The sequence below is a fragment of the Abramis brama genome, assembly GCF_963993115.1.
Source record: "Abramis brama genome assembly, chromosome: 19".
NCBI lineage: Eukaryota > Metazoa > Chordata > Actinopteri > Cypriniformes > Leuciscidae > Abramis > Abramis brama.
The window spans coordinates 8,130,442-8,149,149 of record NC_139981.1 but is presented as its reverse complement, the minus strand read 5'-3'; the positions used below and the strand labels follow the sequence as shown (position 1 = coordinate 8,149,149).

At 36.8% G+C, this 18,708-nt stretch overlaps 1 protein-coding gene across 2 annotated transcripts in view; it reads right to left on the bottom strand.

Moving 5' to 3' along the window:
- Positions 1-18,708, bottom strand: part of LOC311069747 (transmembrane protein 150A) — a 35,721-nt gene that overhangs the window by 5,852 nt on the left and 11,161 nt on the right. Inside the window, exons 5-7 of one of the 2 annotated variants that reach the window (XR_014603556.1) lie at positions 17,827-17,894; positions 10,532-10,979; positions 6,236-8,673 (exon numbers count right to left, since the gene is read on the bottom strand). Coding sequence is in view for 1 of the 2 variants with exons in the window: in XM_084093162.1 (XP_083949288.1) it covers positions 10,852-10,979; positions 17,827-17,894 (196 nt within the window). In the remaining variant the exon portion in view is untranslated. Of the gene's footprint in view, positions 1-6,235; positions 8,674-10,531; positions 10,980-17,826; positions 17,895-18,708 lie in introns of those variants that run through there. The other variant, XM_084093162.1, reaches the window with a different exon arrangement.

Below are 18,708 nucleotides of genomic sequence, written 5' to 3'. Positions count from 1 at the left end.
CTATTTTAATTCCAAAGGCCAAGGGAACTTTATCAGGATGCATAGTATCCTAAAAAATTTTTTTTAAAAATACTTAAAAATAAAAATCTGCCTGCCTCTATGGGAATTTAACATAGGGGTGTACTCACTTATGCACCATGTATTTTAAGGAAGAACATTTATTTATTTACGATACATTATTGATTCACAAAGAAAATTGGTCTCCTTAAAGGTTGGATTTTTCCTAATTTTTTAAATTAAGGCATTAAGTTCAATTTCCAAAATATGATTTTTTATTCCTCTTTTTAGTCAACTTTAGCATGGGTGTATTCACTTATGCATTGCACTGTATATATACATATATGTATATATAGATATATGTATATATAGATATACGTATATATATATATACGTATATATATATATATATAGAGAGAGAGAGAGATATAGATATATTTATTTATACACACACACACACATACATATATAGAGAGAGGGACGACAGACAGACAGATAGATAGATAGATAATATCACTGTCCCTAGATCTATCCCTTTCAATAACTTCAGGTTATTTATTCTTATTATTATTTTTTTTGACACACAAACAAAAGAAAAGTATCAAGTGTTGCAGGAGGAACTTTGGAAACCATAAATCAACTCCAGGCTTTGTCAGCGAACTACTGATTATCTCAGCAAATGATATCCTGTGTGTTTCCCTAAGGCATAGACTTCCCCTTCACTTCTGTCCAAATACTGAGCTGCAGTTCCCTGTGCATTAGTTGCACTGTCATTAGGACAAGGTTCTCAGCTCTGTAATGTGCAAGGTTTGGTATGGGCATCTCAGGCTTAAGGACAGGGATCAAAGCCGTCATAAGCTTCCCAGTCATGTGGGAAAAAAGCAGAGTGGATGAGACTGATCATGTGACCGGTCTATGGAAATACACTTGATGTATTATTCTGCACAGACAAAATTCTGGCCACTCATTTCACCTTCAAGTGTACACCTGAGTTTACAAAGAAGTTAATAACTTCAATAGTCCAAATAATAAATCCAGGCAAACACGTGGCCTCCTTTATAAAACACATGTATGATCGGGTTTGATCTTAAATACCATGGATTTTATCCTATGTCAAAAGAGAGAAACAAATCAGGATTTATTATCGCAGAAACTGACGTGAAAATGTTCTTATGCGTACAACAACTGAAGAGCAATGCGTGCAAACTTTTTTGGTGCTCATATACCAGTAATTCAATTAATTCAACATTGTTTATGAAAATGCATAGACATTTTTAATAGTTAGTCGTTTATATTAATGATTTCCAAAAAAAAACAAAATTTGCACTAAGTGCAAATAGCGATAGTGTAAATATTTTGTGCTAGACAGCTTCAACAACATTATGCAGTGTCTATTTTTAGGCTGTCAATAGATAACTTTTTAACCAAAAAAGTGTTAAACAAGAGAATCTGTGTATGCTTAATTCCTTGATAAGTATGTAATTAATCGCATACTTATCATGGAATTCAGCATACATCAATTATCTTGTTTAACACTTTTTTTGTTAGCCCAAAAATAGACACTGCATAATAAAAGTATACGCCAACACCAACACATTGAAAACGGCAATGCCTACCACATACATTTTCAAGTCAGGTCTTGCTGTTTTTCAGCATCTCAAGCTACGGTTGTCATGTTTTTATAGAAGCTATAATACAACCTTTTACAAAGATTTTGTTTTTGGGGTTTACAAGAACAGGTCTTAACACTTGAAGGTTAAGAAAAACAGAGGTTGAAGTAGTTCAACTTCGAAATTTGTGTTCTGCTTTGCTTTGTCTAGCTGTTATTCAATAGAAACGTGTCCTTTGTGAAAAGCTCCACCCATTCTGTGTTCTCGGTATGGTTTGGTGAGGAATGTTGCCTGTAGTGGCAGTAATAATAGACTTCACAAAAGCATAGACGCGATACTTTAAACTTGATTTGTTCTGACAATGCCAAAAAAAGAATTTTGTGTCGGGGGGGCATGATTAAATTAATAAATGTATCACTTTTTTAATTAATTTTTTTATAAATCACACTAAATTACTGTGGTAATTTGAGAGGTCTAATAATAAGCAATGGAATCCGAAATAGGTATTTTATTCATCATGCGTATATTTTCCTTCAGGGGCCACTTTCTCTTCTCTGGGAATGCAGAAGAAAAGATCTTTACAGGCTGGTAGAAGGAATCTACAGTTTGCTTTGGCAGCCTGTAGCTGTCAGACCATCAGGACCAAGAGCAAGTAAGAAACTATGCACAGAACACACACAACGACACACACTTAAACAGTCTAACACAGGAGGAGCACCATGCTTCATTTATCCAGGATGATTCATCCAGTCAAATTCGAAGCAAGAAAGGCTATAGCTAAATGTTTACAGAGGACCAGCAAGAACACGTATAAACAAGCATTCACACTCGCATATAAAACATGCACACATGCTTACAGGTACTCTAGTAGTTCTCAGGAACTCTTGCTTAAGCATTATTCAGATGAGACTGGGATTATAAAAAATTAGTATGTGGTCTGAAATAACACTTGGACATGTTATAAATATATTCCACGTGTAAGTAAGGATAGGACAAAGTCGCAATGTTTTTCCATATTGCGACATACATCAGAGTCAAACGGATTATTGAAAAATTAGTAGAAATTTGATTCTATTGTTTGTAGTTTTGATGAAGGCCGATCTGAATGCAACTGTAAGAAAGCAGTGGGGTTTAAGCAGACAAAAAATTGGTGAAGTCAGGCATATGCCACCAGAGAGAAGTCTGCATAATTTAACAAATTAAATTTGTATATGGATAAATCATTCACATTATGGTCAATGAGATAAAATGGAAATAAAATAGACGAATTTCCATTTGATGCCAGCTTTAAGGTGAAGATCATACCTGACGCTGCTACCACAAAGGTTGTTTTGAGAAAATGTTGGAATCTGACTTGAATTAATCTTATTCTCTTTTTCTGATTGATACCCTGCTAAAAAATCCATCATAAACCAGTCATGATGTTCTCAAGCAAAACTGAGATGCGCTGGTGTGACTGGTCCACCATAACTCCCAATTCCAATGCTGGGGAACCAGCATTCAAAACATACTATACGCTGTTGCATGAAGCCAGTTTCAGTTCTTACCCAGGTAACTTTGAGATTCGTTTGAGCAAAATTGAGAAAAAAATTTCCGGCTCAATATGGTGGATTGGTTTTTAGCTGTGTTCATCGCCAAAACTGGAGCAAAACTGTGAGCAAAGTGACAGATATCTGATGCAATCAAGCCACTCCCCCTGTATATCTTGCACCCAAATCTACAGTGAAAATATTTTAGAGACAAAATTTTGCTGCTAATTATTTATTATATTTATATTATATGAATTATAATTCTGTATAATTCATATAATATATTAATTTAATTATTATATGAATTGACTATTAATATTAAACTTTACATTTAAATTAATATAAATATATACATATATAAGATTTTATTTATATGTAAATCTTTTAAACTGATTAAGGTTACATTGATATTCTCTTTCAGCTACCTTCTCAAAATTTTGCTCCAGCAGCAGTGTTTATTACTGCCTTGTAAATGCATTTAAATTAATTACATTTTTCATAACTATCTCTTAATATTCAATAGAGAAGTGAATTGCACCGGCTCTCTCACAAGAAGTGAAACTGACGCCCTCATGTTCCAGGTTTCCTGCATGTGTCTCACTTTAATCACTAACTCAGGATCAAACCCTGATTTGACAGAGAACGTTTATGCCGAGCGCCGTGAGCCCGCTGAACCTGATCTAAATGAGTTTGGAATTGTATGGTTTTGTCAACTCTAAATCTACTCTGAAACTAGGAGTTTGTTCAACCAGCTTCATGCAACAATAACAATAACATTGTATGGTTTTGTTAACTCTAAATCTACTCTGAAACTAGGAGTTTGTTCAACCAGCTTCATGCAACAGGCCTTAGCAATGCTGGATTTTTCAGGAAGATACTGTAGGCTGCCAAAAGTACCACCAACTCTTTACCCAGAAAGATGACAACTGTACCAGGCAGAGCAACAAGACATTTAGTTTTAGTTGCATAATTCAACAAAAGTCTAAATAAATTGGGGGAAATGATGTGGAGAAATAGCATACCGCAAATCACAGACAGTCCTGTTCAACTTAATTTCTCAGAATACCCCTAAAAACTGTAGCTAATTTGCCATGTCATTTTTTTACCATGCTTATGTGAGAAAAACATTCGATTTGGACAAGATTAAAATGAAAAAAATACATCTGTGAAAAACTCATCTGAATAGGGCTTGAGATATTAAGAAATACAAGGCAGCTAAGTAGTGCAGCTCTTTCAGCAAGCTCAGACAGGTTTGCAGGAACAGAGTGATCACACACCTCTACCTATCAACACAGGACACACTCCAAAAAGCTTTGTTCTTTGCAATCTAGTTTTGTGGAAACATACCATATCATTCCGAAACCAAACTTAAATTCCAAGACCATTAGTACTTTCAAGTTCTATCAAATCTGGGAAACTGAAAAAGCACAGCCAGTGTTACATAACGTGACTTCCCTTTTTTCTGATGGTAATAATGAAAGTCTGCTGGCGCTCTTGTCATCCTACACCGCAGCGGTGGACAGCGCCAGAAGGGCAGGCAGGCCTGCTGATGAGGCGCAGATGTGGCGTTCAGGCCACGTGCTCATTCCCGCCTCTCCTGCCTGTCAGATCATGGTAGCTCTGGACTCCGTAGCTACACACGGCACATGGTGCACCGTGACTCACTCACCCACATTTCCAGTAACCTTCCTTCCATTTCATAGAAAAAAGGAAAGATGGAGCAATCCCTTTTCTTTCTAAACGAAAGTGCCTATTTTGGTATTGAATGTTGGTGATGGGAATGGAACTAGTACATCTAGATTTTCAAATGTCATAATAAAACAGTTAAAAAACAAACTACTGAAAGACTGGATTGTTATACAAACAAGACAATTCAATCTTCTGCACTTAAAGTCAGTTTAAAAAAATTAAATTTAACTTATTTTTTTACATTTTCTTGACCTTAATGTGCATGATTCATTGGTGCACATTATTCTAAGAAAACGTGTCAAAATATGATAACCTCTGAAACAACTGTCCTTTTTGGTCAAAGATTCCAAGTCCTCTTATCTCTCGACTTCTTCCCTCCAACCATATGGTTCTATTGGAACACCTCACAATTCAATTCAATTTCCGATGGATAAAATCCCAAAGTCCCATACTACAAATTTTTCTTGTTAAATATTACATTCACTTGAAAATATTTCACATTTAGGAAGTAAAATCATTTGCAAATACCACTTCACGACTTTTAGGACCCTATGAAGTCACGTTACGAGTGTAGTGTTATTTCCTGTGTTGACATATTTCCTACTGAAACTAGAAGCAGGGTTTGTCCCTTAAAAAACTAAAAGACTTTAGTTACATCACAGCCATGAGCCATGATTTGCAAGAAAGATGCTAGTGTAGTGCAGGAGTCATCAATATTTTTGGTCTGTTTTTCCTGAAAGAGAAAGTCTATACATTTAATTAAAATGTACACTACAGTTAAAAAATTTGAGTAAATAAAAAAAATAAAAAAAGTATACTTTTTTTTAAAATAAGGATGCATTAAATTGATTCATTCATTCATTCATTCATTCATTCATTCATTCATTCATTTATCAAAGAATTATGGAAATATTTATCAGGGTTTCCATAAAAATATTAAGCAGCACGTTAGTTTTCAACATTGATAATAATAAGAAATGTTTCATAAGCACCAAATCAGCATATCAGAATGATTTTTGAAGGATCATGTGACGCTGAAGACTGGAGTGATGATGCTGAAAATGCAGCTTTTTTATCTGCTTAATTTAGTCAACATTAAGGAGCACACTAGCATACAGATGGCATTAAAGACTAAAAGCCACAAAACTCTCATTTTGATTTCATTGGTCTTTAACATTTTCTCTACAAGTCACTATTGCAACAGCTTTTATTCCTCAAGGGAATCAAGGGAAGTTTTATTTGGCAAACAGCATCACTGTAATGTTTTAGCTCATCTTAATGAAGGCCCGACTGGAGCACAATGTGGTAGGTGGTGGGCAGGAACATTCCACACACATGTTCCTTACAAAAACATAGGAGAAGGGAGGGACTTCAGGAGCAGACTGCTGGGTTTTTTTTTTTTTTTTTTTACCAACTCCAGACTACAGATGGAGGAAAACATCAGAGCAGAGTGGGAGGGGCCTGACAAACGTGACCTAATGGACTGCAGACCTCACATGTGCGACCCAAACATGGATCTCTCTGCTCAGTACACAATGCAGCTCCACACAGCACGGGTGGTCCTCGTATCATTATAATGGCTTAAAGCAAGGCATTAAAGCTATCTTCCCTGCTGAAAAGACTAGGTTGGACCAGCATGAATTTCCATGAAGGCGGGTCTAGGCTGGAGATGCTTCTCAGATATCATGATCTTTCTGATAGACCCAAAATTAAAATGAAAAGGATCGTTCACCCTAAAATAAAAAAAAATAAGTCATCATTTACTCACCCTGGTGTTGTTCTAATGCCGCATGAATGATCCCATGTGACACGTGTCGTATATTCCATGATCCCATGTGACACGTGTCGGTTTGGATAGGGTTTGGTCAAAAACAAACCGTAATTCAGTACTAGGACCGTTGCTGTTCACTCTGTACATGCTAGCCTTGGGAGATATCATTAGGAAGCATGGCATTAGTTTTCACTATTATGCTGATGATACTCAGCTCTATATCTCTTTGCGCCCTGACGAAACTTCCCAATTCAAGAAATTAAAGGAATGCATATATAAAAATTTGGATGACTAATAATTTCCTATTACTTAATTCTGAAACAGAGTTTCTAATGATTGGACCAAAAACCTCCACACGTACCAACCGAGAATACTGTCTATCAATTGATCGCTGCTTTGTCAAGTCTTCGTCGTCGGTTAGGAAACTGGGTTTGCTCTTTGATACCAATCTTTCATTTGAAAGCCACGTTTCTAGCATCTGTAAAACCGCATTCTTCCATCTTAAAAATATATATAAATTACGACATATGCATTCAATGAAAAATGCGGAACAGTTAGTTCATGCGTTCATGACATCAAGGCTAGATTATTGTAATGCTCTTATGGGTGCAGGCTTAATAAAACAAACTACAGCTGGTCCAAAATGCAGCAGCTCGAGTTCTTACCAGAACCAGGAAGTATGACCATATTAGCCCGGTTCTATCAACACTGCATTGGCTCTCTATTAAACATCGTATACTTTTTAAAATATTGCTGATCACTTACAAAGCACTAAATGGTTTAGCTCCCCAGTACCTGAGCGAGCTTTTAACGCATATAGTCCTTCACGTCTATTGCGATCTCAAAACTCTGGCCAGTTCCTATTTAGCACCTAAACTCTGGAACAATCCTCCTAACATTGTCCGGGAAGCAGACACACTCTGTCAGTTTAAATCTAGACTAAAAACACATCTCTTTAACCAACAATAATATTGATCTGCTTGCATTGATACTATTATACATAAACTGAACTGAGCTGGACGATGACATCACGGTTTACTCCAGCACAGCTATATTAATAACTTAAAAAAAAAAAAAAGAAACATCACTGAACTTACTTAAGCTGGACTGTGACGCTATTTTCTTCTGGAAACAAACTTTTTTGCATTATTTTCCTGTTATCTCTGTAAAGCTGCTTTGAAACAATCTGTATTGTAAATTGTGCTATATAAATAAATGTGACTTGACTTGACTTGTGCACTGATCAATGTTTATATGTAAATAAATGTACAAATTAAATCATATCCACTTTATTTTTAAAGTACAAGTGGGTGCAGCCATTTGTAACATGAATGTGCGAAGCTTCCAGTGTCATTAGCTTACACTGAAAAAAAAAGTCTTATGGGGTAAGATCGACATGAGGGTGAGTAAATTATGACACAATTTTCCTTTTTGGGTAATCAAACTAAACCTAAGTCAGTCCTCAGGATGTAACAAACAAAAATGTTTCCATGGCCAGCTAGCTGAGTAAGCTTAAAGAAATGCAAGGGAGTAGCTTTGCTTGATTTTCAAAACATTTCAAATATGCAAGGGGAGCAGAACCAAAATAACAGTGAATAACAAAATTGCTGATAAGATAAGTTACATTCATAATGCTGCAATGACGAAGGTACGTGCCTCTTTTATAACACCTGCTGCCTATGAAAGTTTATAAGACATTACTACAGACTGCTTCAGTGAGGGATGGACAAACAAGTCTGAACCTGTGCTGTCTCCTGCACACACACACACACACCTTCTTATGGAGTACATAGTTAAAATTTGGGTGCTTACATTATCAGGAGAAAGGTTTGCCTCTCCCTCTTTCTCTATGGCAACCAGCCCATAAAAACCTGTGATGCCCCCATTGGCCGACCTCCCCACATCGCTAGCAGTCTGGGCACTCAGCCAAACGTCCAAACATATCAACCTGCAAAGACCCTGTCGCCAAGGGCTCACACCGGTTCATGAATAAAGGTAAAGGATGTTGGTTTCACAGGGCTCGAAAGAGTTTGTGGCTCCACATGAGAGGATTTATGGAGTCTGCCTTTCATCTAAACTAGGGATGCTCATTTCGATTAATTTTCCCGACCGACAACCGCCGCTCGTTAATCGATTATTAACCGTTAACTGATAAGATTATAATACTGAATTGACAGCCGATCTAACCAATCATAATCCGCCATTTTGTCCGACAAAGCAGTCAGGAGAGATAACTAGCAGATTAACGTGGGAGGATTTGAACTTGAAAAACGGAATGTACTGACGCCTTTCCGCGGTTTAAAACAACATTCCTTCTTATGTTCATTCATGTTTATTTGATGCTATAGAAGGAAGAGATGATCGGTTCACGAGCAGCTTTAACGGATGCTCTACAGCGTCTGTCAGAGACATTTAAGATCCACAAAACGGTATGTAGCCTATTGTATCGTTTAAATTTATTTTAAAAAATGACCAAATTTGAAAGGTGAGACTTTGTTTAATATGTTTAATATCAGAAGTAACCGAAAAGTAACCTGGTCTGTCCTGTCTGTCAGCATGTTGTCAGTCTCCTCTCTGCTCCGCGATGTATTTTTCACTGCGTGAGAACATGATGGTGTACGCGAGAGCAGCATAGCTTGTCGGACATAGCGACAGTAACTAAGGGTCTTTGCGAAGGGTCAATTGACCCTTCGCAAAGACCCGCCCCCCTTAGTTACTGTCGCTATGCCCGACAAGCTACGCTGCTCTCACACACACACCATGTTCTCACGCAGTGAAAAATACATCGCGGAGCAGAGAGGAGACTGACAACACGCTGATAGACAGGGCGGACCAGGTTACTTTTCGGTTACTTTTGATATTAAACATATTAAACAAAGTCTCACCTTTCAAATTTGGTCATTTTTTAAAAGAAATTGAAACGATACATACCGTTTTGTGGCTCTTAAATGTGTCTGACAGATCGCTGTAGAGCATCAGTAAAAGCTGCTCGTGAACCGATCATCTCTTCCTTCTAGTTAATTTATAGCATCAAATAAACATGAATGAACATAAGAAGGAATGTTGTTTTAACCGCGGAAAGGCGTCAGTACACTCCGTTTTTCAAGTTCAGATTCTCCCATGTTAATCTGCTATCTCTCCTGACTGCTTTGTCGGACAAAATGGCGGATGGTGGATTATGATTGGTTAGATCGCCTGTCAATCAAGCTCCCTGCGAAGGGTCAATTGCATTAAATACAAATAAAATGGACACGTATCTGTGACCCTTTAAAAAAAGTTTTTATCAAAGGGTTTATTTTAACATGCAAAGTGCAAACAGCAGCATACAGAACAGATCAACAACAGAACCTGGATTCAGTTTAAATGTTCACGCACCTGCAGCATTTCTGACAGTGAGAGAAAAACAGAATAAAATAATACAAATAAAAAACAAAATAGGCCTACACTAAATATATTTTTTAAACTTAAATAATTAACAAATTAAGATGACAAAAAGAAAACGCTGAATCCGTTTGAACAAAGCTTTCGAAAAAACAGCAAGTTTTTTTTTCGTTTGACTAAGATTTTTCGTTAAATAAAAATAGAAGCCCTACCTTAACACCTTGTCTAATTTTTATTTTTAAAAAAGCAACATCAACGTGATGTGGGGTCAGTCTGGAGCGCAGCCTGTTGACAGTTAGACCCGCGGCAAGAAACACCGTCTCCGATGGGACGGATGTCCCGGGAATACACAGGTAACGTCTCGTGTGTGGTTGCGCGTGTCGACGCGCTCCGTGAGTTAATAAAGTATTTTATTTTTAAACCATGCAGCAAACTAAAAAAAAAGAAGATAAAAAAAAAACGTTTTAAACCGTTTAACTGATAGTATTAATCGGTCAAAATTTTTACTTTCGGTTAACGGTTAAACGGTCAATATGAGCATCCCTAATCTAAACACTGTGGAGGTGGATGCGAGGTAGAACGGGAGTAAAGTATCACTCATGCGTGGATGAAACAGGTATTCGCAAAAAAGAAAACACTAATCCAAACAGTCTAATATATACACATACACTCAACTGTAAGCTAAGATACACTCGCAAACACAAACATAAGCAAGCACCAAGGTTTGGACACACCGGACTGAATTTATGTTTCTTATGACCTTAAAATATTTCCTCTTCTGCTGGCACGTTTAAACCGACCCTGAAGAAAACCCGGGCTGCTGTGGACAGTTTGTTACAGACGAGTAAGATAGTATGGTTTATGTAATCTGTACCTGGAAGTTGCCGACCATAATGAGTCCTGCAGCACAGATCCATCCAGTGGAGAGACTTGCTGTATTTAACACACAGTTCTGGTGCTTCTCTATCACATGGGCGTAGCGTAGGAACACAATCACCATCACTGAGAGTTGGAAGAGACAGAGTGAGAGAAAAAATCTGTTATTTTATAAAGAAATACCACCATTAAAATATTGCATTACAAACAATTGACATGCAGAAATTAAAAAAATTTATTTCAAGACACTGAATATGATTTTTTTTTTTATTTATAAAAATTAAATAAACTCAAATGTTTTTATTTCTTAAAGGCAAAAGCTTAGCAGGCTTTAACAATGTAGTCTTAAAATAAAAACCATCTGGACAACTTGCAACGGTCACTAAGATGTTCCCTGTTGAATGTTATAGAAACATATAGCAGTTGTTTTTCTAACGGTTAAGATTCCTAAAGTATGTGAGTTCATATTTATGTTCACATTTGGCAGACACCAAAGTTCATTCAAGTTCTACATGTTATACACTCAATAAGTGCCAAATGAGAGTAAAAATGGCCTTGGTGAGTAAAAGGTAACTTTATCAAGTACTTCAGCATTTTATATAGTGTAAATGTAAGAAAGATAGCCAGCCCCTCACTGATATAAGTGATGTATGCAATGTAAAACAATCTAAAAAAAAAGAAAATAAGCATCTGTTGTGACTTGCCCTCATCTTCAAATTTTCATTCACTGAAAATCTTCCACTGACGTATGATATCTATGAGGTAAATCAATTTTTTTTCTCCAGAACTCTAAGTAGTGACACATATGTCAAATATTAATTTCATAAGCCACCAAAATTAAAGCAACAACATAATGATGCATCCTCACATATTTATGACAGTATGCACTTTCACAGAGAGACTAGTTGGCTCATTTCAAGTGACACATAAAAACAGCTAAGTAGTCAAGTTATCATAATGACAAAAAATCCATTAATCTATTCTTTAAACCGCTTGTCCTCTGACTTATAGGATCACTGTGATGCTGAAGCCTATATAGCCAAAATATATTAGAATATATTACAACTTTTATTTCTTTTCATATAAATTTGTATCTTATGCTCACAAAGACTGCATTTAATTGATCAAAAATGCAGTAACATATTGTGAAATAATTGTGAGTAATCTTGTGAAATATTATTATAAATTAAAATAATGGTTTTATATTTAAATATATATTTTAAAAGGGAAATTATTCCTGTGAAGCAAAACTAAATTTTGAGCAGCCATTACTCCACATGATCCTTCAGAAATCATTTGGTGCTCAAGAAACATATCTGAAAACATTATTTTTCAATGGTGAAAACAGTTCTGCTGCTTAATATTTTTGTCAAAACTGTGATACAGTGTTAGTTTAAAAGAACAGCATTTATTTTTACATAGCAACATTTTGTAACATTATAAACTGTCACTTGTCCTTGTAGTCCAGTCATTTTAAGCCAAAATGGGGGTCAACCTTGAACAAATTGCAACAGAAGCAAACTCAACTGATTTTGTATCCTCAATATGTCCTGAGTAAGGAAAAAAGAGGCCAGAAGAATCCCATTAGGGGAAAGTTTCGAAAAAGACAAAATATAGCCTATTCATTCTTTTTCTTACGTGAATAGAGTAAAAATTTTAACCTTTAGATATCACCATGAAAATTACTGAGTTGATTACTTACATCAAGACAAACAAAAAAATGTATTACAAGTTTTTTTTAATTGTTTGTTAACATGGACAAACGGTGCATAATCTAATTACGTATGTGCTAATTTGCATAAATACTACAACATACATAGAGGCAGGAAGAAGTACTTTAGAAACCAGCCTTTATTAATTATTATTGCAGAGATGGGGTTTAGGGCTGGGTCCGTGGGACTGTTTCTGGGGATTCACTTTTTATTTTACCTACCTTTTGTCTTCTGCATTCTCCTTACCATTGTCTCCTGTTCTTCCCTCAGACTCGTCCCCCAGAAACAGTCCCACGGACTCAGCCCCAAACCCCATCTCTTAAAAATTAATAAAGGCTGGTTTCTAAAGTACTTCTTCCTGCCTCTATGTATTAATGCTCATGTATAGCCTAAATGTGTTCCATTCAGACCTTAACATCAAGTATTTTACTGTTATATGTCAACAAGACATTTTCACCTGGCTATACCCAATGTTTAGATCTGTTGTGGTATTTATGCAAATTAGCACATAAGTAATTAGATTATGCACCGTTTGTCCATGTTAACAAACAATTTAAAAAAACTTGTAATACATTTTTTTGTTTGTCTTGATGTAAGTAATCAACTCAGTAATTTTCATGGTGATATCTAAAGGCTACATTTTTTTACTCTATTCACGCAAGAAAAAGAATGAATAGACTATATTTGTGTCTTTTTCGAACCTTTCCCCTATGGGATTCTTCGGGGCTTTTTTTTCCTTACTCAGGACATATTGAGGATACAAAATCAGTTGAGTTTGCTTCTGTTGCAATTTGTTCAACCTTTTTTCATAAAATGACTGGACTATTGCTCAATAAAAGTATTAACTTATTTAACAAAAAATTGTACTTGCCCCCAAACTTTTTAAGGGTAGCCCATACCTACATATTTTAAAAGAATTCAAAATTCAGCATTAGCTATATTTGAAGTTCTGAAACAAGTTAATTTGCTCTTTTCATGTTGTTTTATCAGATGTTTGTATAAATATGTCTTGATGACATACAGTAGATTACCTTACTATGTTAGTGTGACTAATGAGACGGAAGCAGAATAGTATATTTACTCATCTCCAAACTAGTCAGACTCACTTTGACAAAACAACGAGTTCAGTATTGTTTTTTGGTCAAGAAAATCCATTGTTTTTCTGGAAAGTCTAAAGAGGCAGGCAACGTGGAAAGATGAGAAGCGAGAGAATAAAAGAGGGGCTTCATGGTGAGATCTTGAACGTAAATCAAGCTGCTGCAATCTGCTCAACTGTTTTACTGCTGGGTTAATGCTTAATGAAAACTGACTGTGGCAGATGTGGCCTGTTAGAGTGGCAAAGTGTTGGGGAGAGAGGACAGACAATAAACCACCCCTCCTTTCTCAGCCCAATCCACCAACGAGAATGTTCCTGGATGTACTTCTGAGTCAACATTACAGCTATCGTGACACATTTACCTAAAGAAACGCTGCAGGAAAGACCAGCATGAATTTTCAAGCTGGTAAGTGCTGGTCTTGCTTTCGGACCACTGTAGCCATGTTGCTGACCAGTAGCTGATGATGCAGGTCAACCAGCATGATGGAGGTGGTTGATCAAGAAAGTCTTGCTGGTTAAGCTTGATCAAGAGCCCACTAAGGACCAGCATCCAAAACACAACATGCTGTGTAACCATCCATGCTGGTCTTTTCAGCAAGAAACAAATTTTACATATAAGAGGCTTTATGTAACTTTTGAGATAGCAACTCATTTAAGATGTTCAATACAGCATGTTGTAGGAGAAGTTACGAGCATGGAAAAACAAACAACATGTCCGCAGATGAAGGAAATTAACTCGGTTTAATAAAATCCAGCTGAAACGGCACAACAGCAACAGAAAACGTGGACCATAATAGTTGTTAACTGCATTAGACTACACTGTTAGCTGCAGTCTTCCTTCCCAAGCATCTACTGTTGCCGTCTCGCTCATGAATAGGCCCTCAGTTGATACGGGCACAGGAAACAATGGGACTTCAGCATACGCAGCAATCTGCAAATAGCTAAAAATACCTGCTTACTGCTGACTTTAACTTCTTGTGCTCAGGACAAACCCAGATTCCCTAAACGCAGGGCGTAACGAAAGCCCACAAATGGTCTTTCCAACTGCCTATCTGTGTATATGTTTGTGTGTAGGTGTGTTTGTAAGCACGGTTTCCTGGCTCTTGGCCTCAGAATGCAGAAAACAAGACTGGGGACTCAGAAACACATGGTGTCCATCAGACATGTGCAATTATTATTTCTGCTATGTAACTACCACCACACTTAACAGACAAACAAAGCTATGTTCAACCCCAATCAAACTCACTCTACATTAATGGCAATGTTTAGCCTATTAGCCGTTTTTTTTTTTTTTTTACATTAGTATTTCATTTTCATTTACATAAGCTTTTCAACTATTCTTTTAGGGTTTTTTTCAGTTAACAACAACGATTGTTAATAGTTTTAGTTTACAATAACAATGCTGATTTAAAAGAGACTCGTTCGCCAATAGTCCATGGAAAACCCCTTGATGTGCAGTGAGAAGTGAAAAGTACTGTAGCTTGTGAGGAATACTGTATGAGAACTCTAAATCAGCGCTCATACAGTATCTCAGTCACGCAATCTCCCCTAATTTCTGTGTATTCACATGAGAAGGTTCCAGTTTGTAAGGGGTGAAATGTGGCGGAAATACTGCAGCCCAAACACATTAGCGAGACAACACCTGTGTATTTATGGATCACGGGGTTTCACGTTGGTGTAGCATTCCCTCAAGAGAACAAAAAACAGGAGATAAAAGTAAACAACTGCCCTGTCACAAGGTCCTCGGGAGCCTAAACTAGCTTCGGTCAGTTCCTGCTGTGAACTCTCTCCACCCTGTTTCCCTTCTGTTAGAGTGCAACACTGCTGAAAGATGTTTCCTCTAGTGCCATGCTGACTTCAAAAAGAGCTCAGATTCGGGAACACTGAGTATTATATAAGCCACGAGAAAACAATGCAGCCCTGGGGAACTGATTGTCACCCTTGATCGAACAGTCGGCATGCAATTTTTTGGCAGGTGTGCATTGCATTTTATAAATGTTTTAGAGTAAACAACTGCATTAAGATCCTATTGTCCTGGAACAGTGATGCAATAAATCACGTAGCATACGAGGAGGTTTCGTTTGATAGTCGTGTTATGTAAGATGCACTTTCAAAAAAGAATTCAAAACACAACTTTCTTGTATTGTTTGACGAACAACGAAAATGTCCTTGTGCAAACAGGCAGAGACCGAGTCTCCCAGCAGGAGAACACTCTCACTTATAGTTACACAGGGTGGAGGATTGGACACAACAATACAGCCCTTCAGCTCTCAGCATGGACACCGCCACCAGCCCCAGACGCTCAGGTCAGAGGTCATGCTCAACCAATGATTCTCTCTTTTCACAGACCTGCTGTATAGTTTGCACTCGGCTGTAACCGACAGTATCTGCAAGGAGTACAGCATTGTTCGCACAGAATACAGCTGAATTTATGTTCGAGGAGCACCACGAGCAAGACTTATGGATATGACTCAGCAGTTATTTTAAAAAACAAGATGTTTCGTAATTCGATACAGCTCAAATATCAAAATGTTAGCTATTAACATTTGTATTTTAGGTGGATTTCTGTTCTTGTTTATCTGCTTTGAAATAGCCCTCTGGTCATTGTTTTTGCTGATGTAATTCAAATTCAATTCAGATAATTTCTGAAGATGATTCATCCTCAGCAACTCACTTGGTGTCTGATGACAACGTTTGGTAATGTGCAGTGACCGCATTGACCGTTCAGTTTTATAAATGCTTGAACACACATATACACCCACCCAGCTTTTTTGAGTTGTGAAATATCAAAATGACACTCAAAGCTTTTCCGGGCAAGTTTAGAGAATGAGCAGTGTGTATCGTCAGCTTTTAGACGATAACGTCTTCCCCTAAAAATCTGACATCAGTGAACATAAACACATCCGTATTGTTAAAGATAGTTGGCCTTGTATAGTTCGTCAACCAGTGGCAGTGATATTCCACATACGCAAACGCTAAGCCCGTGGTTTCCTGAGCTGATTGCAGCCCAGACAGTGAATCATTGTGCCACAGATGGGAATCATTTACTGGGGAGTGAACTATAGATTGATTTGAAATTCCAAAATCAAAATGAAGTTCAGGAATGTTGTAATAAATGAGAGGAAAAATGTTGATGCTAAAAGGTGAAGTGAGCAATTTGCAAATTTTAATTTTTTCCTATCCTAGCTTAAAATGCAGAGAAGACTATGCAGTAAGTAACCTATCTGCAGGTTGATTTTCCTGCTCTCTATGTTTGAGCATCCCAACCAGCCCGACACAGCCAGTTTTAGGGTGACGCTTTCTGTTTGCAGATTGTGAGAGTGTTTAAAACTTGTTTACATTTTTTGACACCAATATTTTTCACAGCCATTATTTGAAATTAAATGCAAACACAAATTCAAATTAAAAGAATGTACATTAATGTTTAAAAGTTTGGGGTCAGTAAGTTTTTTTAAAAGAAATTAATACTTTATATAGCAAGAATGCTCAAATTGACAGTAAAGACATTTGCAATGTTACAAAAGATTTCTATTTCAAACAAATGCTGTTCTTTAACTTTCTATTGATCAAAGATTCCTGATAAAATGCACAATGGTTTCCACAAAAATATTAAGCAGCACAACTGTTTTCGCTGTTTTAACTGTTTTAAAATTTTAAATTTAAAATATATTTCACATTAAACTTTTGAACAGTAGTGTAAGTGGCAGATGCACATTGTATTAAGAACAGGCGCGCTCAACTCCCAAAACAATTGATGGGTGCGAGTAATAAAGACGTTTATCAAAATAAAGATGAAAAACCGCACTCTCAGGTTATATTTTCATAAATTTATTATTACTATGTCCTCACAGACGCGTTTCGGCCTAAGCCATCATCAGTGTGTACTGTGAAACACCGAAAAGATTGTTTTAAAAAAAAAACACACATCACAGGTGAACCTCATTCCGCAAATCATCAGCACCTTCAGGTGCATCAAGTTACCAACATTATGGAAACACCAGGAATAACACAACACAACATACGTAATGTCCATATGACCCTTATGAACAATTTATACAAAAACAAAAAATAAATAAATAAAATAAAATAAATAAATAAATAAATATAAACAAATTAATATCAAAATACATGGTTTCACAAAAAAAGATGCACATTGTAAACTCACCCATAAAGGATCCTGTGCTGCAGATGAGACTGAAGAAGCAGCTCTCTGGAGGAAGTGTGCCGCATTTACTGCAGATCAGAACATCAGAACAGAGGTTAGATGCCCAGGGTTCTCACCACATGAATAAACACACATACATACATACATGCTCATTCCAAAGCAAAGGGTCCTGAGGGATGAACTCCCATTGGCAGTGGACTAAAATAGGACACTCTGGCTCTTGGGAGCAGACTGGCAGCTGTGGATTATTGGGAAAAAGACGGATGGAGCTAGAAAAGGGCTTGAGGACCCTCGGCTATTCTCCCACAGCTGTCACACTGTATGGGAAATGGCAAAAGATAAGCAGAGATAGGGCCTCGACTGATGAAAGACTGTGCAAGCGCCTCACCATGAAAGGAAATCTTCCTCCTTAATGCATAGATAATCTTTACTGAAGACCAGTTCAGCTTTATATAACATGTCACCATGGTATGAAGCTTTCAAAAGAAGATGCAGCTGTAAATATACAGTATGGAGTAAACAAACTTCAATTTAAAGTCAAGCAAAAAGTTCTGAGAATGGCTGGCTTCCAACTTTCCAACATCTCATTGCATTCACTGTCTTAAAGGGATACTTCAAATGTAAATTCTGTCATTATGTAATCGCCCTTATGCCTTTCTAAACCTGTATGACTTTCTTTCTTCTGTAGGTAGATTGAAGAATCTTCACACAGGTCTTTTCCAAACAAACAATTCATGGAAACAAAATTGTAAAAAATGACCCAAAAAAAAGTATTATAATAGTCTCATAAAAGTGATACATATGACATGTGCACTTTATTTCAAGTCTTTTGAAACCATACAATAGCTCAGTGTGAAGATTGAGAACATACCAAACAACATT